We start from the raw sequence: 27,991 nt of genomic DNA, 5'->3' as shown, positions 1-27,991 counted from the left end.
ATACACATTATTTCCATGGATGATGCTTGCTTCTGGGTCGTGGTGGTTTGTTTTTCTAAAATAAGCAAGTAACTCTTCATTTCTTGTCAGATAAAGGTCCAAGTAATCATCACACCCCTCCACAAATGCTGATCGGGTCCAGCCGTAACAAGAACAGTCCCCTAAAGGAGGAATACAAGGGCAGTATCATGTGATAAATTTAAAAGGTGGTTGCAGCTTCCTGTCAACATGATAAAAAAGCAGAATGAAAAGTACACAGACCCGCAGGCAACCTGTATTTGATATGATGGTGTTGGTCATGTGACCGTAGATAAACATCTGCTAAATTCTACCAGTTCAGAAATTTTAAAGCAGCCAGAAAAGCAAATTCCAAAATAAAAATTGGAGGCTACATCTTATTAAAAGCTGGCGATAAGTCAGCAACTCTGAGTCTTGCATGTGAATTGGGTTTTCTAGGTGTTTGCATAACTTATTAAATATCAAAATCCAAGCAGCAGCCAGACCTTTCAGAGCTTGATCAAGTTGAGAGACAATTTAATTCTAATGTTTTCTTAAAAATTGTCATTACCAGGGGTTGTTAGAGTAACCAGTCTAAATTAGTTGAATTCTTTTGTATTATTTGATTTGGGAACTAGAATAATGGGAGTAGTTTTCCATATATGGAGCTGGTAAATGGGCAGTATACATTGAAATACTCCTCAAGCCCACTGGAATACTGCCTAAAAGTTGTTTAAATCCACAATATAGTTTTCATGACCAGAATTTGAACAATGAACAGGAGGATATAAAATCAATGCACTTCATTTGTTTTGAACTTCAATTTGAGTACGTGTTTTTAATCCATCACCACGATGTTTATGTTGCCCATTAATCTACCATAACTTGTTAGCATTATCAACTTGCAATAGTTTTTCTCACTTTACCTCTACAATGTTGGAGGTGACAAAACATGTAGGCTAGGATTAGAAATGAGTTTACTAGATTGATGGCCAAGGTAAGATGTTTTGGAGACAAAGTTAAAGACAGCAGTCTTATGCAAGGTCTGGACATGTCCAAATGAGAGAAAGTGACTATATTGGTAGACAGCTGTCGAGGATTGAGCTCCCTGGCAACATTTCTCGAGAAAGACTCAAGTGAAAGTTGGTAGATGTAATGAAGGAAGATATAAGGGCAGTTGGTGCTTATATAGAAAAGAATGACATGCTGTGGTGACCTAAACATTGTGATTCAGCCACATTTAAATGAAGACCAACTGTGAATAAATTATACAATAATTGTAAACTCGAGTTTCTCCTTGCCAATATTTTCCTTCACTTCTAATAATAATCTTGAGGCATGTTGAGAGTATGTTGTTGAGTGTTTTTGACCAAATTAAATGTTTTTATGGATATGTTGAAAAACCTGGGAGAAATGAGTTTCAGTAATCAAAATGGATGTGACAAGAGTGTAAATAAAATTGGCAAGGCAGTAAAGTTTAGTTAGTGGGATGATTGAAGGCAAGCGGTGTTGGGGTGTTGAAAGTATAGTAGTACTGTACAGACTGTGTGACAAAATTCATGTGTGAAAGGAATGTTTAGATCGCAACTGAGGAAAGAAACAGCATTTATCCATTATACTGCAAAAAAAGGAATACATTTCCAACAGGTGATGACCCAAGTGTGCATGTTTTCAAATCCAGATTAAAAACATTTTTTTCTCATGCGTTTTACAGTACTTGTACTTCCACATTTCCGTGATATTTCTTTCATGAAAAGCTGTTTTAATTGTACTTTTTCAAATGTTTTAATTACATATTTGAATGTGTTTAATCATGTAAAGCGTATTGAGTTACCTTTAGTATGAAATGCGCTATACAAATAAATTAGCTTTCCTTTGCTATCATTCTCTCAGTCAGTATTTTCCTCTTTCTTTCCTCTAGCCAATGAAAAATCTGAATGCTGAAGGCAAGGCATCATTGTGCCTTCAGTTCGGCCCATACTTTGCTGATGGCCAACGCCGAGTGGACTACGTGCTGGCTTACCACATCCAGAAACCCAACAAGACTAGCAACAGAAAATCATCCAAGTTTGGGGACGACACCTTCATTCGCCGCCTTCGACGTAGTTTGAGCTTGAGAAGCAGCCGTGCACCTTTACAACCCAAAGAAGATCCTGAGATTTCCCCCCAAGAGACTGATTACGATGAGGATGACAAGCGATTCAGACGCCAAGAGTTTGAAGAAAACCTCCTAGAGACTGGCTTGGAATTAGAAAAGGCTGACGAGGTAAGAAAAATGCATGAGCTGCAACTCACAATTTGCATGCGAGTTATGTAAATTGCTCTGACTACACGGAAGCACTATAATGCGTCACGCCCCCTCTCCAACACGTCAAGTTCCGCCTGTCTTTATTCTGGCTGAAACGCTTGACCATTGTTATTTTTTTTTTGTTTGTTCAACAGCGGGAGTAGGAATAACACAGAGCATCAACTCGCTGTTATTCTCGCTTTTTTGGCTCTTATCGCACAGTTCCCGGCTCCTATTTACGGCGATGCACACGTGCAAACCCCCCGCCGCCGGTCGATTGTGAGAGGCTGGCTGCTTGAAAAGTAGATCTTGGGTTAACAAAGTCTGACCACACATGCTGTATACTCTCTACATCTAAATCTCTGCGGCCCATATAATGGGATTATTGTTCGTCGTCAGTGCCACGCCCAACATTGTACATTCTGCTTTTTTTTTTTTTTTTTTTTTTGGGTAATTATTTTTCACAAAAATCAGCCACAAAATCCCAGATAGTGGCTGTTCTCTGTTCGGTGAAACGTATCCACGAACAATGGGGGGTCACAACAGGAAGCACTGCATGCGTGGCAAATGCTGCTTGGCTGGCAGTTTTCCAACCGGTCTCAGTGGTCAACGGTCTGAGCAAGAGAGGAATTTCGATAATACTTTTCTTGGTAAAATCTATGGATAACTCTGGCATTAAAAGAAACACCAAACCCTCATCTACTAACTTTTAGTGTATGCTCCCATTCCTATTACTTTTGAGCTTTAAAATACAGTAACCAAAGTAGCCCATATCAGTCACTGTGATTTGACAGGCGCGATCGTGCCCGGCGCCATCACACTCGCAAATCTGCACAGTCAAGCCCGAAAAATCACGCACGTAAAATTTGTTACGAGTAGAAATACATAGACATTTTCAGCGCACATGAAAACCAATCCAGCACAGTGAACCACAGCCTGACTTTTTTTTTTTTTTTTGCAACACGGAAACACAGGTCTCCTGCTAGTTTACCTGACTCTGGCCCCCTCTGGCTCTAAAAGGGGTACACTCGTAATTACAAACCCCGTCCACCCACCTGCGCTTTCGTTAGTGACAAAGTCTGGGCAATGTAGAGCAAAGAGTGTTAGATATGCTGCTTGTGTTTACTCTTGATAATAATGGTAAAAGTAAAAAAAAGAAGTGTTGTTGCTTTCATGAATGTTGGGGTATGTGAATACTAGAAGAAAAGTGGTGAAACTGGATGAGATTTTTTGGATGGTTTTTTTTTTTGTAAAAAAGGTCTGGTCTGAAGCCAAAGTAGAAAGTAGAGGATGAGATGGTGTGTAATGTTAAAATTCCACCTTGGGACTGCCTGATCGAGGATGAAAGCACAAATAATATAGTGCACAAAAAAAGGAGGCAACATAACATTAACCTTAAAACTGTTTTGGAGCATCATTCAGCTTTCAACATGCATTTCCAAAGATATTCTGCAAGCAATAATTCAGTTTTACACCAAGAAAAACAGACGGGGATATCATTGTGGGTTAAAAATAAATAAATGAAACAAAGTTGGAAGCGACATTTCAAATTTACAGTTCATAGTTGGCTTGGTTTGGTTAGCAATATAGCTTTTTGTTTGTTGACATTTTCATTGAAAGTTTGCAAAAACACAAAAATGTTCTTAGAAACGTTCTGATGGGAATCTAAATGCTGTAATCTGAATTTTTGAATGAGTCATGTAACTTAAATGGATCACAGATCACAGATCACACTGATCTGACCACACTGCACACGTCTGATGTTGCTCACAGTGGTCAAAGGGGGCGTTCACGGGCTTAGTGTGTTTGCTCAGACGTCAAAAATTAGAGGGAACGTAGGTCTTGACATTAATTTCCATGTTCATTTCATAAATGTTGGTAACAAAAGAAGCCTGATCCTAAACAATCAGTTTTCACCCGGAAACAGGAAATGCAAGTTAACCGTACTGAGCATGTTCGGAGGTTATCCCAAAAGCACATGTTCCGAGCTTCTTCACGAACATCGAAAAAGTCATCATCATTATGGGCCATGTCAAAGGAAATTTAGTTACACTGAAAACATTTCTGGGATATAACATAGGTAATGTTTCAGTATCTAACGATAATAAGTATGAGGTTGTGATTTACTTTGACTTGATCTATGTTCTAACGTTAGACTAGTCTGTCCATATATCTAAATACGAACTGTCAGTTTCCCCCGTGGTACCGTGTTATCTTGAAGTTGAAAACCTTTCCCCTCTACAGGCTTTAGGAAGATATAGATCATCTACTGCTAGCTTTCATCAATGGATTTGACAATAGAAACCGCCGTAAATTACGCTAGATTATAACAATACAGGTGGCATGGTGGCTCAGCTGTATGTGCAACCAGATCAGGGTGTACCCCGCCTACTGCCCGTTAACAGCTGGGATAGGCCCCAGCACCGCCACCCTCATGAGGATAAGAGGCAAAGAAAATGGATGGATATAACACATCATGAAGAAATAAAATGTTTTGATTATATGAATACTTAGCTTTGAAATTTAATGTCTATTGACCTCTTTAAAAATGTCTCTCTTAGTGCAATGTCAATAAATTATGATTATGGTATTAGGTAACAACTACATACTCGGGTATAAAAACTCAGTAAGTTATTTTAAGGTCTTGAGATTCCATCCCTAATCACACCTGCAATCTGTGGGCATGACTGGTGGACCACACATGTAACTTTATATCCGCGGGAATGACTGACCACACCTGTACATTTTTAAAATGTGAGTGACTGCCATATAAAAAATATATGTAATACTATTATAAATCACTGTAACATTATGCACAGTTGGAGGATTAACACTACACTTAGATATGGGGAATAAAAGAATAAAAAAGTACCTGCATAACCAGATTACTAACATTTCATTGCCCAGTAACTGGTTTTCTCAATGTTTCAAAAGTATTCCCCGTCACTTAGCTGTCTGTTGTCATACTAGTCGCACAAACTACTGGAGACAAATTACTTTTGTGTTTTTGACATACTTGGAAAATAAAGATAATTCTGATTCTGTCACGATCCTGCCGCTCCAGCCCGGGCTGTGCGGGTGCCCGCGCGTTTGCGCTAATTGGGAGGCACACCCCTGCGCCTCATGCGGGCTGATTATCCCGACCCGTGTATATATAGGACCCCGATGACGACTGGTGCTCTGCCAGATCGTTGAGCTTCATGCCCCGTTTGAGTACTTCCGTATCCCTGATTGTCAACCCGTGTGTACCGACCTCCGCCTGTTCTCCTCCTCCACTCCTTTGACACTTCTGCCTGCTTTGATCGTTCTCCCGTCTACCGACTCCTGCCTGCCCGCTCACCTGCTCTCTTCGCCCGACGTCCCAACTACCGCTGCTGCACCTGACTGCCTGCCCGATCCCCGACCATTGAATAATAAACGTTTTTCTCCAAACTACCTTGCATCTGACGAATCCTGCATTTGGGTCCTACCTTCGTTCCAATGGGTCGTGACAGATTCTAGAACATGAAATACTGTACAACTGAATTCTACTTAAGAAAAGTATTGTGGTAGATTAAAATTGTTTTAAAAAGTTCAAGCGACTGCAACATTATCCACAATCTGGCCAGTTCTTTTAAGTGATTCTTGTACGTACAACCTCTGCTCTATGGTGTCAAACTCAAAGCCCAACGCCCAGATATGGCTCACCACACCATTTTATGTGGCCCACTGAAGGAATTTAATTGTTTAGTTCATGTTTCTTGCTAAATTGTGTAACTGTTCCATTCATGCAGATTTTCTTCCCTTTTAACAGGTATTATAAATCCCTTCTTAAAATAAAGTAAACAATAGTTGACCTGTATACTCATTATTTGTATGTCACAATTTTCCCAGGTGTTTAATTCCAAATTCAATGTATTGTTCTCAATGCACAGTACTTAACAATCCATTGCGGGGCAATGCTGTGGTGGTCTTTGCTTAAATCATGCCTTGTGTAAGACCCTTCTTTGGCGCCCTGCAATTCACCGGCGATCAAACGACCAAAATGTAACCACAACTAGTGGGAGAGGTCACCAAGAGGCCTGTGGTTACTTGGCTTGAGCCCCAGAGATCCTGTATGGTGATGAGTTGAAGATGTCATACAGTATGCCATCGTGATCAGGTGAGAAAGGACAGGTGGATGGAGTTGTTGGTTCCTTTCTTTATCCCATCTCCACACAGGATCTTTTAAAAATTCATGAGAGACCACCAGGTTTTTACACAACTCTCATCAAATAAATGTGATCACCATTTAATGAAGTGTTTTTTGCCATTTATCCTGGGAATTGATAAAATGTGTCTGCTGTGCAACTGCCACAGTTTTATTCATTGCTCTTTTTCAAAATGCCAAACAGTGTAAGATCCCTGGAATTGGCTTTTTGAAGATCCATGCCCCATGGAATGTCTTGTGTCGGGAGGCTGAGTTCTTGAAGCTCAAAATGCCAACAAACAAGGTACACACAAACAAGTCCATCCTTAACTGGTAAATCAAATGGCTTTTTATACTGTGTGGAATAAAATTCTCATTGACATATATCCCTCTTTTGTTAATATCTCAGGACTGAAGATGACAATGAACATGGATTGTCATCTGATGCTATACAAGGAGTCCTCAGTTTACATATCAGCATGAGGCATTTGAATATCAGATTGGCATGCAAAGAACTAGTTTGTGCAGCACCAGCAGGATGAATTGTTTTCTAGCACGAGGGCACACTCTATTAGGACCGCACTTGCTCTTTCATTTGAATAGTTTTTTTTAAATCATACATGCAATATATACTAATTATGATGCCTTTACAATGGCCGACTAGTTAGCACATCCGCTTCACAGTTCTGAGGACTTTGGTTAAATTCTGACCTCACCTGTATGGAATTGGCATGGTCCTCCCTGGGTGTGCATGGGTTTCTTTTGAGTACTCCGGTTTCCAGCCACAAACATGCACGATAGATTGACTGAAAGATTCTAAATAGGCTGGAGGTGTGAACGTGAGCGCGAATATTTATTTCGATGTGCGGGTTGGTGACCATTTCATCGTCTACCCCACCTCTCATCCAGAGTCAGTTGGAGTAGACACCATCACATGCATGACCCTAGTGAGGACAAGCGGTATGGAAAATGAATGAATGAATTAATTAATGAAAAATTTTACCACTGTGCTAGTCAAGGTTAGTGATAGATTCCGGTGCATTCTGACTTAGATAAAAAAATGTGGTTTACGCTGCTATGATAGGAACGAAACGCCGTCGTAAACTGAGGAGTTCTGTATATGCCTCTGTCAATCCATGTTTTGCTGAAGATATTCCTCAGAAATCACGATACCTTTTGCCCACAATAACACCACACAGAAAAATGACAAAAGATAAAATATGATAAATTCAAAGGGATAAAAAAAAGATTGTTTTAAAGCACTTCATACACAGGTTCTCTTTGTCTTGTCAGCTGGTTATCATCCTACACAGATCCCGCATCTTCCCATTGATCAACTCCTCAACTCAACACAACAGAAATATATAATTTCATCAAAGGAAATAAAAACTTTAAAACAATCAATTTTCTGCAAAATTAACTCAAATTCACTCCTCTTGTATCCCTTTCAGGTTTTTGAGATTAAACAAGGGAATAATATTGTTGAAAAGGTCCGACTGTTCATTCACAAAGTCACATCTCCTTTGCACCCGAAACTGGACGCCAACAAGTCACCTAGTGTGAAATCACTCTCTCACCCTTTTTCCAGAGAGAAGGAGCACCTGTGAGTAAAACCTTCACCTGGCTTAGAAATGGTCAATGTTTCCAAAATAACCTATTGGGATAAATATTTAAGTAATAACACACTGTGTTGATGTGAATATATTTTGGGTTTGTCCATTGCGCAATGTACCCACATGCCAGTTCAGTGCAGTGTGATATTTAACAACTACCAAATAAATACTCGAAAATGCTGTATTAAGTTGTGATATAGTATAAGTGTGATCATTTTATACTATCAAATGTCTTTTAACATTTCTACTAATTTAATGCAAATAAAGTCTAAACTGAGGCTCATTAGGGAGAATTGGTTGTCCACTGGCCAAAGGGTCAGCAGTTCGCATCCCATTTCCAACTTTTATCCAGGTGTCCTTGGGTAAGACACTGAACTCTAAATCTCCAGGTGCACAGAGTAAATGAGAAACTTTTTTCAATTAGCATACTGTCATGAGAAAGCGACAAGAGGTAGGATCAGGACACAGAGCCAAGGACATAGTTTTCCAGGTAGGTGTAAAGCAGCAGGAACAAGGAAGCAATCGCCGGTCACGAGCTGCTTAAGCAGAAGCGAGAAGTGTCGGCCGTACGTTCAACGCCACCGCCATAGTAACAGACAGTGGCCGCAAACCAGGCACTGTTGAAGTGCAAGAGCAAGTAGAAGACGCTGTGCGCCGGGCGCTGCCGGAGCCGGGACACCGGGTGGACACCATGGACTGGACGTTGGTGGAACAGGAGCACGCGATGGATGCTGTGGGCCGGGCACCAACGAAACAGGAGCAGATGGTGGACGCTGCAGGCCTTGCGTCGATGACACAGGAGCACAGGGTGGACACCACCAGCGGGGCGCCAATAAGACATGAACATGAGGCGGATGCTGTGTGCCGACGAAACAGAAGCAAGAAATGGACCCCACGGGCAGGGCGTCACCAAAACAAATACAAGAGGTGATTGCTGGTCGATTAATCCCCTCTTTTGAGGCAGGTCTATGAGAACCACAAACTGGGAGGCCAAAGCGGCCTGCTGCTCATTAAGTAATTTTTTTGTACAGCTGAGCTTGATGGCCATCATTCTCGAGGCACAAGTCTGGTGGGTCCATGTCTGGCCAGTCTGTTCTGTCATGAGCAAGAGTCAACAGGTAGGACCCAAATATAGGACTCCGAGGCAAGGACCTGTTTTTTCAGGGAGGATTAATACCAGGGAGAAGTCAACACACAGGTAGCCAGTCTAAAAAGCACAAAACCACGTGGCAAACGGCAAGGTTAAAAAAAACACAAAACAAGGTTGGATAACTACAAGGCAAAAACTTGGAACATGGAAACAAGACTAGACTATGGGGCACAGGATCCCTGTGACGTGGCAAACACACTCATAAGAACTCTGTCTCCACACGCAAGACACACACAACAAACTGGCCACCTAAAACAAAACACACAAGGATTAAATACGTGACATAATTAAAAAACGAGTTGCAGGTGAGAGGCTGCTGCCAGGAGCAGCCAGGCGCAAGGCAGTGGCATGACCGCAACCCTGACACTGAATTTAAAAAACAAAGGAAGTTAATTAGTGTCTACTAATTAATGCAGTATGTAATGTCTCGTCTTCAAATACAGAATCACCCTTCATTTAACCTACGCTTACTCAAAGAAAGTGACACAATGAGAGTTGGTATAGTTGCAAGAATTAGACAGTATATGACACACTTATTATGGTATGATATTTTTATCTGGGTAAGTGTGGTCAGGGTACCACACACTGTTTAATGATCGATAAATGACACTGAAAGCTACCATACATTGAAATTGTGATTGCTGTCAATTGAGTTAGCATCTAAACTGAGATTTGTTTGCTTTCCTCACTAGATTTGATCTATCTGACAGAGACAATTTCTTTGACAGCAGAATGAGGAGTTTAATAGTAAGTATTGTGATTATTGTAACCTTCATGAAATGCAAAATGAAAGAGGTGGAAAACCAACACAAACTCAGTAATCAATTCCATAATATATAAAATATCAATTAAAACTAAATCGACATGACATGTCTCATGCCAACATTTTGATGTTTCCCTTGTTGCAAGGTATATGAAGTGCTGAAGAGGACAAAATGCACCAGGGCTTTGTACTCAATGGGTGAGAAGTCATTTAAATCCTTTGCCAACCCACTTATCCAGATTCTAAAAATCCAAGTCCAATCCAAGTATTTCCATGGTATCATTGTTTTTCTTTGTAATTTTAATTCATGTCATACAAACATCTTCTACCAACCTTATTTGTTTATGAGACGAAAACAATTCGGCTGCCCATTATCCACGCCACTCAAGAGTCAGTGTACATCTCGGAATGGTCGCCAGCCGATTGCAGGGCATGTATGTTACACCCTGAATTTACTAAAAACTGGGAAATTATCATGAGTGATCGTGTGTTGTTTCCTCAGCAAGTAATATTGTAGTCACCAGCAAGCAGCATGCAGGTTTTGCTGATGTCACCACCTACCAGTGGGACAACAAAAGCAGCATGCTGGTACCTTGTGACACCTGTAAAACCATGTCTCACTGCCATAGTTGTGTGCCAACCGGACTTGACCCACATCCTAGATTGAGCGTAACATAAATATAAACCCATTTTTTCAACCTGTTAAATAGAGATTTTCCTGAACATTTAAAAAAAAATAATAGTCCTGATATATACCTGGCAACAATTAGCTGTTGTTATTCAACAATTCCCATGAAATATATCATGCAAATCTGATGATTCAATTAATTTTTTAATTATTCAATAACATTGAAGTCTACTACTGGTCGAGATAGTTTTGGTCGATCGTGAGACGGAGTGCCAAAAAAACATTGGAACATTTCGGAGCACATGGAACTTTCTCTAAGAATGACGTCTTGCTCTGCCACATACTCTCCTGCCTAGATTACACCGCCCCCCCTCCGCTCTTGAAGGAATACACTCATTATTACAAATGTTACAGTACTTGCGCAGCCCATCAATGTGGTTTATAATGACAGCACCCACCACTGCTGCTTTAGTTAGCAACCCAGTCTAGCCAAGGTAGGGCAAAGACAAGAAAGACAACATGCTGCTTATGTTTTGCTCTCGATAATAATAACAAAAATGAAATTTTTTTTAAAAATGCTGTTGCTTTGAGATGCCATAAATGTCAGGGTATGTGAATAATAGAAAACAAGTGGTGGAACTGGATGAAATGTTCTCTTTTTTTGCGTGAGAAAGGTCTCGTCTGAAGCCAATGTAGAAAGTGTTGGATGAGATGGTGTATAATATTAAAATTCCGACTTGGCACAGCCTTAATAATTCAGTTTTACACCAAGAATAGCAGACGAGGATATCATTGTGGATTAAAAAAAAAGAAACAAAGTTGGAAGCAACGTTTGAAATTTATAGTTCATACTTGACTTGGTTTGGTTAGCAATGTATTTTTTTGTTTGTTGGCATTTTTATTATAAGTTTGCAAAAACACAAAATTGTTCTTAAAATGTTCTGATGGGAATGTAAATTGTAATCTGAATCTTTGAATGAGCCATGTAACTTAAATGGATATATATATATGTGTGTGTGTGTGTGTCTGTGTGTGTGTGTGTGTGCGTACATACATCTATGTACATATATTGTACAGTTGTGCCTCGGTTTTTGAACGTCTTGGTTTTCGTACAAATCAGTTTTCGAACGAAAATTTCGAGATTGTCTTGCTTTGGTTTTCGAATGAAAATCAGTATTTGAACACCCCGACCAGCTGACCCATAATGATTTATTATTGTGCTTTCGAATGCACCCCCGAAAAAAACAAAAGACGTATCGCGCAACCAACCAGTCAACCAGTTGACTCACACACTTTTCCCAGTACTGTAGTGACTTTTTTTTATTCAAATTGAGCAACATTAACCCCCGATCATGGCTCCAAGAAGGCAAGTGGAACTGCTGGTGCTGAAAAAAGGAAAGTGGTGGGTAAAACTGTGGACTTCAAGAAGGATTTGATAGCGAAGCACAAATTTGGTGTGCGTGTTCTGAGTTATCGAAGAAGTATGTCATGGCGAAATCGATGATCAGCACCATCCTGAAACAAAAGGATGCCCTCAAAGTAAATTATGTTGCTAAAGGAGCAACTGTGTTGACTAAGCAGAGGCCACAGATCTTGGAGGAAGTCAAAAAGTTGCTTATTTTTGTGAACGATCAGCAGTCAGCTGGGAATAGAGTTGGCGAGGAAGGGATTTGCTAGAAATCTCTATACAGATTTAAAAAGAAAAGACCCCAGTCTAGTTCCTGAGGGCTTGGAATTCAAAGCAAGTCGAGGATGGTTCGAAAATTTCCGAAAAAGAAGTGGGATACACTCCGTTGTTCGCCATGGGGGGGGCGGCAAGTTCGGACCAGGGCGCCGCAGAAAAGTTCAAAGTCGAGTTTGTCCGTTTCGTCAGGGCCGAGGACTCCCTTCCCCAGCAAGTTTTCAACTGTGATAAAACGGGCCTATTCCAGAAGAAAATGCCATGAAGGACCTACATGACGCAGGAGGAAAAGTCGATGCCAGGCAACAAGCCCATGAAGGACATGTTTACGCTTCTTTCATGTGGTAATGCTAACTCCTGCACCTTCAGGAGGAGGAGAAGAAGATGTTGGACGAGGTGATGCAGTCTGAAGAGGCTGAAGGCAGGAAGGACGTGTCAAGTGCCGAGCAAAATTTTAATGATGTTTTTATGAGCCACTTCAGAAAAGTGCTTAAAAGATGGCAGAAAAAAATGACATTTGGTAAAAAGGGACGAGTCCCCTCCACTGAAGACATCTGAAACTGTTTTTTTGTATTGCTTTTTTCTTTTGTTCCATTAACCCTACCTCAAGTTGCAGGTTAATTTTTTTTTACGTCACGTACTTTCTGTCCAAATAAAAAAATATTTGTTTCTTTTGCCCCTCATTATGGCTTGTTTAAAGTTATTCTGCACTTTTGTTAATATAAAAAGGTTTACAAGGCTGGGGGCCGAGTCGCTACAGATACAGCAATGCACTCCCAGCCTAGCATGCTCTACTAGGCTAAAGCATCCATTTTAAGCAAAAAAATATATTTCTTAAATTATTTAATTATAGAAAGTATTTAAACTATACCTGTATTTCTACTATGCAGTTTATTATCAGGAAAAGCTAAAAAAAAAACGCTTTAAAAAAACTATTTTTTAGGCTTGGAACGCATTAGTAATGGGAAAACGTGCTTTGGTTTTCAAACGTTTTGGTTTCTAACCAGTCTTCTGGAACGGATTGTGTTCGAGAACCGAGGCACCACTGTACATCCAGTGGACTGTATAACTAAAAAACCCATTGGAGAATTCTTACTTGAAATGATTAAACTAACCCTAACCTCGGATTGGCAAACACATATGCTTTGAGGGTGTTTTGGCAAATCTTTTTCTGGCAGAATAAATAACAAAGCAATCTTGTCTTGTGGGTTTTTATTACAATAAAGAAAGAAAGAAATCCATGCAAAGAGAGAGACAGTCAACAGCCTGCAGTTGCTTCGCATCTCTCCCTGTCTTTGAAGAACATGGAAGAACAAACACATAGTTAAAGTTTCAAAGGGAGGGAGATGAGGAAAGATGAAACAAAGCCCTATGCACATATTTATCTTGTCCTTGAAATAAAATGGAGGCTGGTAGAGCTACAAGTTACATTTGAAAGTAACACAAGAACAAAGGACTATTGAAGTAATGAAAATCACGCTGAAACTATGGGATAATGTAATAAAAATGAATATCGACCATATTTGTCATCACCTGGGAAAATAGACAATCTTATTTATTTATTGTTTGTTTGTTTGTTTTTACGTTTGCTCTAAAATTGCCCCTTTGTGTGCTTGTTTGTCTACATGTGCACTGTGATTGGCTACAAATCAGTTCAGCCTTTCTCCCTTCTCTCACCTGAAGTCAGCTGAGATCGCCGTCAACTCACCCGCTTATGCCGAACGCAGGGGTGTCAAAGTCATTTTTGTCGTGGGCCACATTGTAGTTACGGTTTCCCGCAGACGGCCGTTACGACTGTGAAACCATAAAAAAAAAACTTTAATCACCTCATCATATTTACACGTGAAATTTATGAACCAGTTTTGGAATCAGAAAACAAGGGAAATTAGTTTTTCCACAATTGTTCTTGTTTGTAAACGCAAAAATGCTTGTAATATCTAGTTTTCATATACAATATTTGACATAATAAAATCTTGGTAGTTTTTCACAAGACTCATGGAACTTGACACATGATTTGCCTTCGTGGGCCTATAAAATCATGAGATGGGCCTGATTTGGCCCCCAAGCTTTGACTTTGACACCTGTGCCCCAAGGATAAGCACTTCAGAAGGTGAGAGTGAGAGGGGCTTTGCAAGAGTGTCTTGTGGTGTACATTGCTCAAGAACACTCTGGAGTGCTCTCCAAGCAAACATTCTCGAGTAACTGGTCCTGCCAGCATATGAAGTACTGGACAGCAGGGGTCCCCAACCTTTTTAGCACCCGGGACCAGTTTTATGTATGAAAATATTTCCACGGATCGGTGGGAGGCACAGGTGTTTAACTTACAAAAACCTTTGTCAGTTTATAGTATTTTGTCATGGGGATAGTCTCAACACTGCCGTGGGCGGTGCTTCCTGTGAGGAGCATGGCGAGGCCACTGCTCTCGGTGGTGCCACCTCGGAAAGCTGTTACAGCTGTGTCACATTTGGGACACTGATGAACTAAATATTTAAGTGGTAAATGTGTCATTGACATTTGCCAGTTCGTTGCACATGCTTCACTGCAGTCTGCACTCTGCTACTCTGCATAAGTTAAGTGTAGAGCAGTGGTTCTTAACCTTGTTGGAGCTACCGAACCTCACCAGTTTCAAATGTGCATTCACCGAACCCTACTTTAGTGTAAAATAAAATGTGATTATTTTCAAATTCAAGTCATATAGTTTTTCTACTGGTGCTCAAAATGAACTGTGCATAACAAAACCAATATAGTGCACGAACTCACAACAAATTACATACCTGAAAATCAGTGTGACTTCTGCTGTTGCCTTAGAGAGACCAGTTCAGATATGTGTGGCTTGACTTTGGCAAGTGCTACTCTCGTGTCATTTTCACAGCAAAATCTGTTCATTTTCTTTGTTTTTATGTCCAGCATTCTTGAAAAACATTGCTCACAAAGATATGTTGTAACAAATGGTATAATATCTCCTGGGCTTTCTTGGCTATAACTGGATACTTTTTCATTTGTTGACACCAAAACGTAAAGAGCATTGTTGTTCTGAAGAGTTACTGTAGATAACATCACACATGAACGGCTGTCTAAACATGAACGGCTCTTTCACCCATGCTGAATATAGGTTTCGTGCAGGGAAGTATCCATCGAGAGATTTTGCAAACTCATCCAGGTGCGTGGCAATTGCTTGTTTCACTTCCATGGTTACAGAAATGTCACCAATTCCAGACACATCTTCAATCTTAAATACACAATTGTCAAGAAGTGGAAAGTTCGCGAAGTTATTGTTCTCTATTCGTCATTTCCATAAAAGTAGCTTTTTTTTTAAAAAAAAAAAAGCCTTCAGGTTTTCTTCTGCTTAAATGTGGTTGACTCCACCCCCCTGCTTCTGCTGATTAAGGTGATTAAGAGCTGCCAATATATCTGCCATGTACACTAAAATGAGAATGAACTCATATTTTTTGAAGGAATCTGGATGACAATGTTGGTGCTCTTCCAAAAGCAAGGCAAATTCCAAATGCAAGGCAAAAACACGAATCAGCACCTGTGGCCAGGATAACCACCGAACATTAGAATGATGCATAAGTACTTCGAACTCAGTGCCCATTTCTGTACAAAGCTCACTGAAGATTCTGTGCCTCAGAGCACTATTTCACACATAGTTCACACATTGCACTACAGTTTTTAATACTTCTATCACTTTTGGGGGCAAGGTTTTTGTTGCCAATGCATGTCTGTGTAGCATACAATGCCTAACATTGATGTATGGTGCATCGGCTTTTACTGGCGCACCAAAACCAGACCTTCTTCCCAGCATGACTGGAGCTCCGTCCGTACAAACTGCAGAAACCATATCCCTCAAAAGATTATTGTTTCTGAACAAGTCATCCACATGCTTCTTCACATCGGCTGCCTTAGTTGTTGTTGTAAGAGGCTTACAAAATAAAAACTCTTCTTTTATCATGTTGTCTTTCACACACCGCACAAAAACAGCAAGCTGTCTTAGATTAGGAATGTCTGTGGTCTTGTTGAGTTGAAGGCTGAATTTAACCAGGCTTGAAATCAGATCTACGAGACTCCTTGAGCCCTGATGTCTTTAATCATGTCCTCTATTCTGTCGCTAATGGTGTCATTTGAAAGGGGAATTTGGGATAATCTACCTTCGGCTGCTGTTGCGAGTATCAGATTCACCAACTTTAATGAAGCTGGTTGGTGTTTAACCAAAGGTGTCTGGCTTGACCTGCTTTTCGATAAGGTACACAAATTCATATGATGCTGTGAGGATCAGTTTGTTAACGGGTACAAATCCAAGAGCAGGTAGGGTGGCCTTATCATCGAATCTGGCTCTCTTCACCTTGAATTCAGCAAGCGTTGTATTCTTATATTCCCCACCTAGATGCAGCTTTTCGAAGTGTTCCTTTAGTTTACGAGGCTAGAGTTGCTCAATTTGGCATTGCAAATCATGCAGATAGGATACTGACTCCCATCCTGTTCCATGATACGAGAATCCATATTGTAATATTCGTCCGACCACTTTCTTTTTTTGCTCGACATAGTTAGTATGGATCAAAATATGAAGAAAGTAATTACACAATATACTACAATGGCATTTATACATTGGATCACTCTTGAGTGCACTGAATTCCTCACAGCACTGATTGGCCAAACAATGTCACGTGATCATCACCAGCCTGTGATGACCAACCAGGGCATGTCATCACGTATAGACATGATGAGTCAGTGTGTCCTGATCTCTGCGGCAGAGGCTCCACCAAACCCCTGAGACCGACTCACCGAACCCCTAGGGTTCGAACGAACCAATCCCCGACCTTCTAATAATAAACGTTTTTCCCTGAACTACGTTGCATCTGACGAATCCTGCATTTGGGTCCTACCTTCGTTCCGATGGGTCGTGACAGGCGTCCAATCATTGGAGCCGCTGCGTCTGCACATACGCCAACACAAAAAGACCAATTAAGTCTTTCTCATATGTAATCATTCCAGGACTTAAATATTTCTGCAGCGGTGGTGTTGGATGGCAAAATTAATGCACATAATAAATCCTCGTGCACATCCTCTCATAAGATATATCACACAAAATCGAGCAAAATTGCCTTGTTGTCAACATCAGTAGTCATCCACCTGAATTGCTTATCACAGTGAATCATTTATCCTCCCTAACAACTGTGCCTCAATGTCCTCTGCTACTTTATCAATTCTTCTTTTCATGGTAGTCGCTGAAAGGGGGACATTTGCGACCATTTTCACCCCATTCTCTCCAAAGATTTCATGGCAAATGTCCCTCATAGCAGGCAGAATTGGTTCTTCCCCAATAGTAAAGGGCTTCTTAGGTTTAGCAATGGGTCTGCAACTAAGAATATAGTAAGTATAATAAGTCTGCAGACCAGGGGTTGGGGACCCTTGCTGTACAGTACTTTGCAGGGTTATGCCAAATAATGCAATGATATTATCAGAATCATTTTTGACACAATGCTGTGACATAATTACAGGCACATTATAAACTTAAATTGAGCGTCAGAATACAATGGTACTACAAAAGATTTAAGGCAAACTTGTTTAACGCCTCAAGCAAGATCACTATAGAATACAGTCAGGCTCAGCAGAATTTCTTGCAGCTGAGGATGAACTGCTCACAAATGAAAGACAAAATGTTACATGTCGCGCTTACACAATGAGAATGGGACAGGATGACTGGAAATCCATCTATCCATTTTTTGCAGCTGCTGGAGCCTATCTCAGGTGTCTTTGGGTGATAGGGTGTACACCCTGAACTGGTGACCAGCCAATTGTGGGGCACAATGACTGGAGAGTCCAACTCCTTTTGTGTTTTTAACACAAGATTGTCTTAATAACACCATAGACATGCATGCATATAATATCAGATCTCATCTCCCCACTTTAATGTTTAAGATTATAAAAAAAAAGAAAATTATTCGACCCTAAACATAATAACTGATTGGGCCATCTTCAGCAGCCAGAAGTGAAATCAAGCATTTTTGTATAACTGGGATGAGTCTTTTACATCTCTCTCGAGATCTTTTGGCCCCAGTCTTCCTTGCAGCATTGTTTTAAATCCATAGCGATGGCATGTTTTTGAGCATGAACAGCCCTTTTTGGGGGCATGCCACAACACTATAATAGGATTCAAGTTTAGACTTTAAAACATGTGCGTTTCAGTTTGAGATTACAAACTGATGTCTGTACATTCTACTTTTGGATGTTCTTGTAAAGAGCAGAATTTATGGCTGAAATCAACTGGAGTGCATCCAGGTCCTGAATTAGTGAAACAATACCAGACCAACACATTACCAACACCATGGATGACTGTTAGTGTGATGAATTTCTGAAATGGTGTGTTCCAATTATCCTAGATGTAACGAGACACACCCCTTCCAAAAATTTCAACTTTCGTCTCATCAGTCCATACAATACTTACGCTAAAGTTATGAGATCCATCCATCCATCCATCCATCCATCGAGGTTTCCATTTTCTAAGCCGCTTATCATCACAAGGATCAAGGGAGTGATGGAGCCTATCCCAGCTGTCAACGAGCAGGAGGCAGGGTACACCCTGGTTGTCCCAATGGATTTGTAGTCCATCACCTTAACTACTAGACCACAACAACCTGAGATTCATTCAGATGTTTATTTTATTTTAGCAAAAGGAATACAAGCTTTTATGGCAGTCATTTTCATCTTGGAATGCAGCCATAGATGCAGTTTTCTCAATGTTGAGTACTGAATACTGAGACAACCAAGCCCTGCACTGTTTTAACTTTAGTAACCTTTGTGAAATCATAAATGAGTCATCGCTGTGCTCTTGGGTTAATCTTTCTCGGCCAGCCACTTCTGCAAAGGTTCACCACTGTTTCATGGGTCCATGCTCCAATTGAGGATAATGGCTCTCACGGTGGTGTGCTGAAGTCCTAAAGCTTTGGAAATAGCTTTTTAACTTTTCTTTTAACTTTTTTTTCTAGAAACCTTCCCCCATTTGTAAATACAATTGATCCATCCATTTTCCAAGCCGCTTATCCTCACAAGGGTTACAAAACCGGTGGAGCCTACCCCAGCTTACTTTGGGCTAAAGGCAGACTAGATTAACAACTGGTCACCTGGGTACATACATAAAACAATAAAAAAAATAATAATTTGAGAAAGGACAATACTTTTTCACTGCACTGTAGAATTATTATTCAAATTTAAAAATATCAAACATTTTTAATTAACTCAACTTCATCAAATTGCCTCAGTCAGGAAATAAAATGCGTTCAGAATTTTCTGTATTTAAAATTATAGACTACCCGCTGAAAGATAGTCAATAAAAACATAAAAAAATATTAGATTACTGGATTTCAGTTTCTGTTTGATCTACATTGTGGGCCATATATTTCCATTCAAATGTTTTTTTTAACATACACTTAGCGACAATTTGTTTTTAGATACCAGAAAAAAATCCATCCCTACATCTATTTAACAAAACGCTTATCCTTACTAGGGTTGTGGCCATGCTGGAATCTATCCCAGCTATCTTGAGGTCAGAGGCAGGGTACATCCTAAATTGGTCACCAGCCAATCACAGGGCACTATACAATAACGTTACAGAAGAAAAAAAAAATTATGAATGGAACTGAAAGGGTTAACGAATACTGATTTGAATGGCAAAAACAATTGTGTTTGGGAATTGGTGCATGGACAAATGAATCATACTGCATCAAACTCTTTATAGTTGTCGAAAGGCAGGTCAAAAAGTAAAAAAAAAAAAAATTTTGCTGAAGCACCTGCTTCTCCTTCTTTAACCTTCTCCTACTCTCTTAAAATTTTTGCAGTTAAGTCAAATAGTACTTTGAGAGAGAAATTGTAGACTGGGACAGCCTTCCCAATTCTACAGCAACTTTGAAGTCCAAAGTGTGGACGCAGCATCAATTTAATAATAAATATTTAAAAAATTACAAATGGATGTAAGCCTAAATCGCTGCGGCACATTTAAATACAGTCCTGTGGCTTCCTGTCTTTTGTCTATTTTGGCTATGCAAGGCTGATGTACTAAGAAATAAAATTCAAAATGCACTGGATGCCACCCTTTAAAATGCATTTTTTAATGTTTTATATTTGAAGCATTCTTTTTCGTAAGCTGGCAGTAACTACTTCTGTTAAATATTCCACCTATGTTTCGGCTTATGATATCAATTTTCACAGGGATCACCAGTTTGCTTGCCAATGGTGTTTATACAGCTGCTTATCCTCCTCATGATGTGAGTATCAGCATTAATTCCTCACTCAGGTTTGAGAACAGGTAACCCCATTTATAATATTAAAGGCTCCATGCACTGCATAACTGTGTTCGGATTTTGTAGAATGGGTGACATTTGTGGCCAAAAATTGAATAAATACTGATTGGTAGCTAAATTTTGTGCTGATCATCTAAAAATATTGAATTTAAATGTTTGTGTTACAGGGGGACATAGATGGAGTCAATGCTGAACCTAATGACCGAAAGGTAACCAAAATAGACTCGCATGACTAAATTTAATCTGCCTGCTTACTTGATACATCTTCTTCTTCTTCTCCTTTCGGCTTCTCCTGTTAGGGGTCACCACAGCATGTCATCTTTTTCCATCTTGTCCTATCTCCTGCATCTTCCTCTCTAACCCCAACTGCCCTTATGTCTTCCCTCACAACATCCATCAACCTTCTCTTTGGTCTTCCTCTTGGTCTTTTGCCTGGCAGCTCCATCCTCTGCACCCTTCTACCAATATACTCGTGCTGTAAACTGTGATATCTGACTTGATATATGCCTGTGAGTATTGTGATATTGTCTTTCCACATGTGTTGCTCCACATGTAGAAAGACCTTGATTTTACTTTCTTGAAGCTCATCCACACTCAATTGATGAGCCTGTGCAGCCTGGGACAGTTGGTGATAGTCAGGACATCCATGAAGGCTTGTATTGAAGACAGTCACGAAACAGACTTCAGTAGAAGGCCCCTGCACTCTCCCTCCGGTGATGTGGCAATCATGTTAATGGCGAGGGCAAAGAGGATAACTGAGATGATGCAGCCAGCTAAGATGCTGTTCTCGAGGCAGTTCCAGCCTAATGTGCCTAGTTCAGCAGTAACTGTTGTAATAATCCAGGATAAGGTCCATGACGGTGTCGCTGTAGGGCAAACTCGACAAATTTTAGGTTAAGGATCCATACGCATTTGTAAGGTCCAGCCAGTGTGATTACTCTAGGGTGTTTCCTCCTGGCATCCCACCCATCTGGACAAGGGTGTCAATGTAGCTGCTTTTCAGGAGAAACCCATTGATAGCGTATCCTCAATATAATTTTAAGTAGAACAGAGATTTAACTCCATTCCTGTTAGTCATCAGATATCGTATAATTGCCCACATAAAGTGAGAGTTGTTAATTGTCAACTTAACATAGAGTGTATTTCACATTTTCATTTCTGGATAGTGAGAAATGTTACTGATTATCACTCTTTACAGACACTATTTGAGGAATGGGCCAGCTACAGTGTCTTCTACAAGTACCAGCCCATTGGACTAATTAGGTGAGATTCATTGCAGTGCTTGTCGGGACCACTTTTTAACACAATGTGCCACCTATGTGTGTTATATGCCACTTTGTTCCATTAGTCATTCATCCATCCATTTTCTTAGCCGCTTATCCTCACAAGGGGCGCAGGAGTGCTAGAGCCTATCTCACCTGTCAACAGGCAGGAGGCAACGTAGACCCTGAACTGGTCGCCAGCTAATCGCAGGGCACATTGAGACAAACTCACACTCATAATCACACCAATAGGCAATTTCGAGTGTCCAATTAATGTTGCATGTTTTTTGGGATGTGCGAGGAAACCGGAGTGCCTGGAGAAAACCCACGCAGGCACGGGGAGAACATGCAAACTTCACACAGGCGGGTACAGGATTGAACCTGGGACCTCAGAACTGTGAGGCCAATGCTTTACTAGCTGAACCACCGCGCCGCCTGTATTGTTATGATCTAGCGTAATTCACTGCAGTATCTATTGTCAATCCATTGATGAACACTAGCAGTAGGTGATCTATATCTTCCTAAAGCATGTTGAGGGGAAACGTTTTCAACTTCAAGATAACATGGTACCACGGTGGAAAATGACTGTTCGCATTTAGATGTATGGACAGACTAGTCTAACGTTACAACTTAGATCAAGTCGAAGTAAATTAATGTTGCATGTTTTTGAGATGTGGCAAGAAAATGGTGTTCCCAGAGAAAACCCAATGCAGGCACGGGTAGAACATGCAAATTCCACACAAGCGGCGCCAGGATCGAACCCTAGACCTCGTAACTGTGAAGCCAACGCTTTACAGTTGCACCACCGTTCCTCCATTAATCATGTTACCTCATAAATAATGTCCCAGCCACACACTATACAGTGAAGTGTCCCAGCCGGAATAGCCTTCAATCACAAGACTCCTTAACTCAAACAGCCTGGTTGCTACAATTATGAAGAAGAGAAAATGAAATATTAGAACATAGACATAGAAGTGCCTCGGCTTCTCAAAAATTATAGTCTCAGGGATGCTATACGTTTAGCTAGTTGTTTTGTAGTTCTACAAATGAGCAACAGCTTTTCGACTTGCTCCAGAAGCCGCAAGCTTTGCAATACGTACATTAAAGTGAAGCAACACACAATCATTGCAATTCACAAAACAAAACCAAAATATAAATTGAAGTTTTCGTATTTTGCCAAACCAACCTTTTCTACTATTTGGGATGTAATATTGTTTTCATCGTGTCTCAGTGAGAATTCGAATTGTGGATTAAAACTGTCCACGTATTCCTGCACTCCAGACACATTTCTGCTCAGAGGAGATGCCTAAAATAAGGTAATTTGAATTTCACTCACATGATGTGGTACACCACATCAAGTACTGTCAGCATTTTGTTGTGCTAGCGAGAGGAGCGTTGAGAAGCTGGTTGGGTTGCCAAAACACAAGCAAGTTATTAACACGACATGACACATCTCAATCATATGAGTTTTAATTTTATTAACTAACTTACTTTTGACTTGTCCCATTAGGGGTCGCCAGACTAGTGTTAATAAAAATGAGTCATTTACTTAGATATGTTATTTTGACATGGTTATGCAAGCCAACAGTTGCAAGCCAGCATGACATAATTTTTTTAAGCAACTATTAAAATGTAATAATCCATTTAGATGGTTTTATGACTGCATTGTGGTGAATCTAAAAGATGATTCCCCCCACACACACACCTCTATTTTAGGTAGCGTTTCATGTAAATGTAGTAAAATCTAAAACTTTTTTTTTTTTCCATTCTTTGTTTGTATGCCCACAGGAAGTATTTTGGGGAGAAGGTTGGACTGTACTTTGCCTGGCTGGGAGTCTACACACAGATGCTAATCCCTGCTGCCATTGTTGGTGTAATTGTGTTCCTCTATGGATGTGCCACTATTGATGATAATATACCAAGGTATTCTAGCTATGTGATTCATAACATATTTGATGCACAGTTGTAGGTAGAAACTCATCATTTATCATCCTCATTACTTATTTTTATTTCAGGTAACTCACATACCTCTCAACTTTGTGACAATCATATTTTAAGCTACCACATCCCCGATGAAACAGAATGTTACCTTTTTTGCAACCAGGGGCGTTTCTCAGTTTTATCGGCAGGGTAGCCTTAGTCCCAGGAGGTAATTGGGAGACAAAAGTAATTCAGTCACATTTTTCCTCAACCCTTGAAGAAAAATATTACTTAATGACTTTGAAATTAAATAATCAAGTAATATTTTATATATTACATTTATTCTCGTTAAAAATTGTCTAGATATTTAGGGTAGGGCTCGGCAATATGGTGTAGCTGTCATGACCAGAACAGATGACAGGACCCCAATATAGGACTTGAATACACAAAGGATGATTCCAAACGAGTAGTTAAGTAAACAAGCAAGGTTGGAATATGGGTGTGCTGTCAGAGAAGACGACTATCCGAAAAGCGTGCGGCAAAAGGCAAGGTCAGTAATTAGAAACTGGGTCAAGGCTTTCTGTGAGTCAGGGACGTGGAACTAGAAATGCTGGAAAGTGACGGCATGGTGATCACAAATTGGCGACCAGATAAAAAGAGACAAGGTTAAATGCTTTTTAGGCTAAACAAGTTAGGGACAATATTTCAAGCTGCACAAGGCAATATGATAGTTACAGCAAAATCAAATCGAAAGCCTTTATTGCCTAAATATGAAAGTGCATAAAACAAGATAACAACGGGTCATCCACAAGGTGCTTGAACCAATAAAAAAAATATGAGAACATGGGGTACCGAACCCCCTGATATGGGCTATTCGGTCCTTCTGCGATCGGTATCAGAGTATGGTCCGCACTGCCGGGAGTAGGACTCCGCCAAGGCTACCCTTTGTCACTGATTTTGTACATAACTTTTATGGACATAATTTCTATGCGCAGACGAAGTGTAGAGGGTGTCCGATTTGGTGACCTCAGCATTGAATCTCTGCTCTTTACAGATGAGGGTTTTTGGGACAATGTGAGCACCCACCAATCATCCAGACGTCTATCCACCTGGACCATTGAAAGCAGTAAAACATTCAGACAAAAAGAAACAAACAAAAAAGAAAAACAAAAAACTGAATTGGCCATTGGGCTCAAAACCACAGAGAGTGAAATATTTCTCCCAGTAAGATTCCATAGAGATAGCCAAACTAAAATGTTATGCATGACTGTTAGACTTATGAGGTCATCACGACACCAAAAGAGCCCAGCAGCTTTAAATACCTTTACGTGGCTTTTTCACAACTACTCTTGAAATTCTGCATTTACCTAATTGTTTGCTTTATGAGTCACACACATTTTTAAACATCCATCCATTCATTTTGCATCACGCTTATTCTCATTAGGGTCGCAGGCAGGCTGGACCCTACCCCAGCCATCCTGGGTGAGAGGTGCGCTACACCCTGTACTAGTCGCTCGTCAACTGCGGGCCACATGTAAACGAGCAACAGTTTGCACTTACATTCAAACCTATGTAATCTTCAGAGTCTGCAATTAATCTACAATGCCAGATTTTTTAAATCAAGACCTCACAACTGTGAGGCACAGATGCTAACCAGTAATTGTAACCGGAGTGCCCGGAGAAAACCCACGCAGGCACGGGGAGAACATGCAAACTCCACACAGGGAGGGCTGGCTCCTCAGAAATGCGAGGCGAGCGCTTTCCAGGTTATCCACCGTGCCACCAGGTCTCAAAGCATTAAATCATCATATTCATAGACAACCCATGTAAATATAAAATGCAGTTTTCAAATGACAGTTCAGTTTATAAAGGCACAAAAACAAATCCAAACATTTCTGGCCCTTTGTTAAAACGTCATTGTATCCCCTTTGGTAAATTTGGGAAAGGTGAGTTCAATTTCACTAGCCACACCCAAACCTGATTACCGCCATACTTGTTAAATCAAGAAATCACTGAAATAGTATTTGTCAGAGAACGTGAGGTAGGCTACATGATCTCTGGAAACAATGCATGCTACGATTCAAAGAAATTAAAGAGGAAACGAGAAAAAAATGTATTGAAATACATCAGTCTGGGGCTGTCGTGAACCACTGTCAGAGCCTTTATCAAAAAATGGAGAAAACTGGGAACAGTGGCAAACCTTCCCAGGAGTGGTGACCAACTAAAATGATTCTAATAATGCGACGATCACTCCTCCAGGAGGGCACAAAAGAACCTTGAACATATCTAAAGACCTCCAGACCTCGGTGACTACAGTCAGTCAGTGTTCTCTTGAACACTCGCTACCATAAGAAAGACACTGGCCAAAAGTGGCATTCATGGAAGAGTTCCAAGGCGAAAAGCCCTGCTGTCAACAAAGAATACAAAGGCTTGTCTCACATTTGCCAAAAAACATCTAGATGATCCTCAAGAATTTTGGAGAAACATTCTGTGGACTGAAGAGTCATAAATGAACATTTTGGAAGGTCTCCTGCCCGTTACATGTGGCGTAGAAACAGCATTTGATAAAAAAAAAAAGAACATTAAGCCAACAGTGAAGGATGGTGGAGGCATTGTGATGGTCTGGGGTTGATTTTCTGCCTCTGGACTCGAACAACTTGCTGTGATTGATGGAACAATGAATTTTGGTGTGTAGCAGAAAATCCTGAAAGAGAACGTCTGGGCATCAATTTGTGCCCTGAAACTCAAGCATTCTTGGATCATGCAGCAGAACACCGATCCGAAACACACCAGCAAAGCCACCTCTGAAAGGCTCCCCAAGAAAAAAAAAGAAAAAATTAAGCTTTTGAGGTGGCCAAGACAAAGTCCAGATTTAAATCTATATGAGATGCTGTGGTATGACCTTAAACGAGTAGCTTATACTAGAAAACCATCCAATATGCCTGGGTTGAAACAATTCAGCAAAGAAGAGTGGGACAAAATTCCTCCAGAGCGATGTGAAAGACGCATCACCAAATATGGCAAACGCTTGATTTCAGGTATTCCTGCCAGCAGTGGCACAACCTGTTATTAGGCTAAGGGGGGCAATTACTTTTTTTACACAGTGGGTCAGAAAGGTTTGGAAATTCTTGTGTCTTAATAAATTTAATTGTCGTTTGAAAACTCAATTATCTATTTCCTTGGGTTGTCTCTGAGATATATTAAACTTGGTTTGATGATTTGAAAACTTTCTTTGTGATAGATGAAAAAACAGAAATCAGGAGGGGGGCGAAATATGTTTTCATGTATGTGTATATTTTTGTTTATTCTGACTTTTCTCCCAACTGTCTCCCTATAGCATGGAGATTTGTGACCCGAGAAGCAACATCACAATGTGCCCACTTTGTGATCACGCTTGTAGCTACTGGAAACTTGTGACAGCTTGTGGTACTGCCCAAGCCAGCCACCTCTTCGACAACCCAGCAACTGTGTTTTTCTCCATCTTCATGGCCCTCTGGGGTAAATTCATTGCATCATTTTTTTTTCCATTTTCTTTGCCGCTTATCCTCATGTTAGTCAGGGGAGTCCCGGAGCCTATCTCAGCCGTCAATCGGCAGGAGGCAGGGTACACCTTGAACTGGTTGACACGCAATTGCAGGGCACATGGAGACAAACAGCTACACTCCCAATCCCACCTTGGGGAAATTTAGAGTGTCCAATTAACGTTGCATATTTTTGGGATGTGGGAGGAAATCGGGGTGCCTGGAAAAAAAACCCCAAGGCATGGAGAGAACATGCAAACTCCATACAGGCGGGGCCGGGGTCGAACCCGGGTCCTCAGAACTGTAAAGCCAACGCTTTACCAGCTGAGTCACCATGCCACCCAATCTATCTATCTATCTATCTATCTATCTATCTATCTATCTATCTATCTATCTATCTATCTATCTATCTATCTATCTATCTATATCTATCTATCTATCTATCTATCTATCTATCTATCTATCTATCTATCTATCTATCTATCTATCTATCTATCTGTCTGTCTGTCTGTCTGTCTGTCTGTCTGTCTATCTATCTATCTATCTATCTATCTATCTATCTATCTATCTATCTATCTATCTATCTATAGCGGTACGGTGACTCAGCTGGTAAAGCATTGCCCTCACAGTTCTCCCCGTGCGTGCGTGGGTTTTCTCCGGGCACTCCGTTTTCCTCCCACATTCCAAAAAACATGCAACATTAA

At 40.5% G+C, this 27,991-nt stretch overlaps 1 protein-coding gene and 1 long non-coding RNA gene across 2 annotated transcripts in view; one reads left to right on the top strand and one right to left on the bottom strand.

Moving 5' to 3' along the window:
• The window catches only part of ano1a (anoctamin 1, calcium activated chloride channel a), a 56,499-nt gene that overhangs the window by 7,651 nt on the left and 20,857 nt on the right, over positions 1-27,991 (top strand). The window contains exons 3-12 of the mRNA XM_061815557.1: positions 1,919-2,263; positions 6,658-6,756; positions 7,904-8,055; positions 9,908-9,962; positions 10,125-10,176; positions 20,493-20,548; positions 20,752-20,793; positions 21,783-21,847; positions 23,635-23,769; positions 27,104-27,264. Of these exons, the coding sequence (XP_061671541.1) occupies positions 1,919-2,263; positions 6,658-6,756; positions 7,904-8,055; positions 9,908-9,962; positions 10,125-10,176; positions 20,493-20,548; positions 20,752-20,793; positions 21,783-21,847; positions 23,635-23,769; positions 27,104-27,264 (1,162 nt within the window). The remainder of the gene's footprint in view (positions 1-1,918; positions 2,264-6,657; positions 6,757-7,903; positions 8,056-9,907; positions 9,963-10,124; positions 10,177-20,492; positions 20,549-20,751; positions 20,794-21,782; positions 21,848-23,634; positions 23,770-27,103; positions 27,265-27,991) is intronic.
• On the bottom strand, positions 26-17,205 carry LOC133498560 (uncharacterized). Its single transcript, XR_009794344.1, has 3 exons — positions 17,171-17,205; positions 13,996-14,081; positions 26-161 (listed from the first exon to the last, which is right to left on the bottom strand). It is a non-coding gene; the product is annotated as an uncharacterized LOC133498560 (long non-coding RNA).

The sequence above is a fragment of the Syngnathoides biaculeatus genome, chromosome 3, assembly GCF_019802595.1.
Source record: "Syngnathoides biaculeatus isolate LvHL_M chromosome 3, ASM1980259v1, whole genome shotgun sequence".
Lineage (NCBI taxonomy): Eukaryota > Metazoa > Chordata > Actinopteri > Syngnathiformes > Syngnathidae > Syngnathoides > Syngnathoides biaculeatus.
The sequence above is the reverse complement of the archived record's forward strand: the minus strand, read 5'-3'. Positions and strand labels throughout refer to the sequence as shown.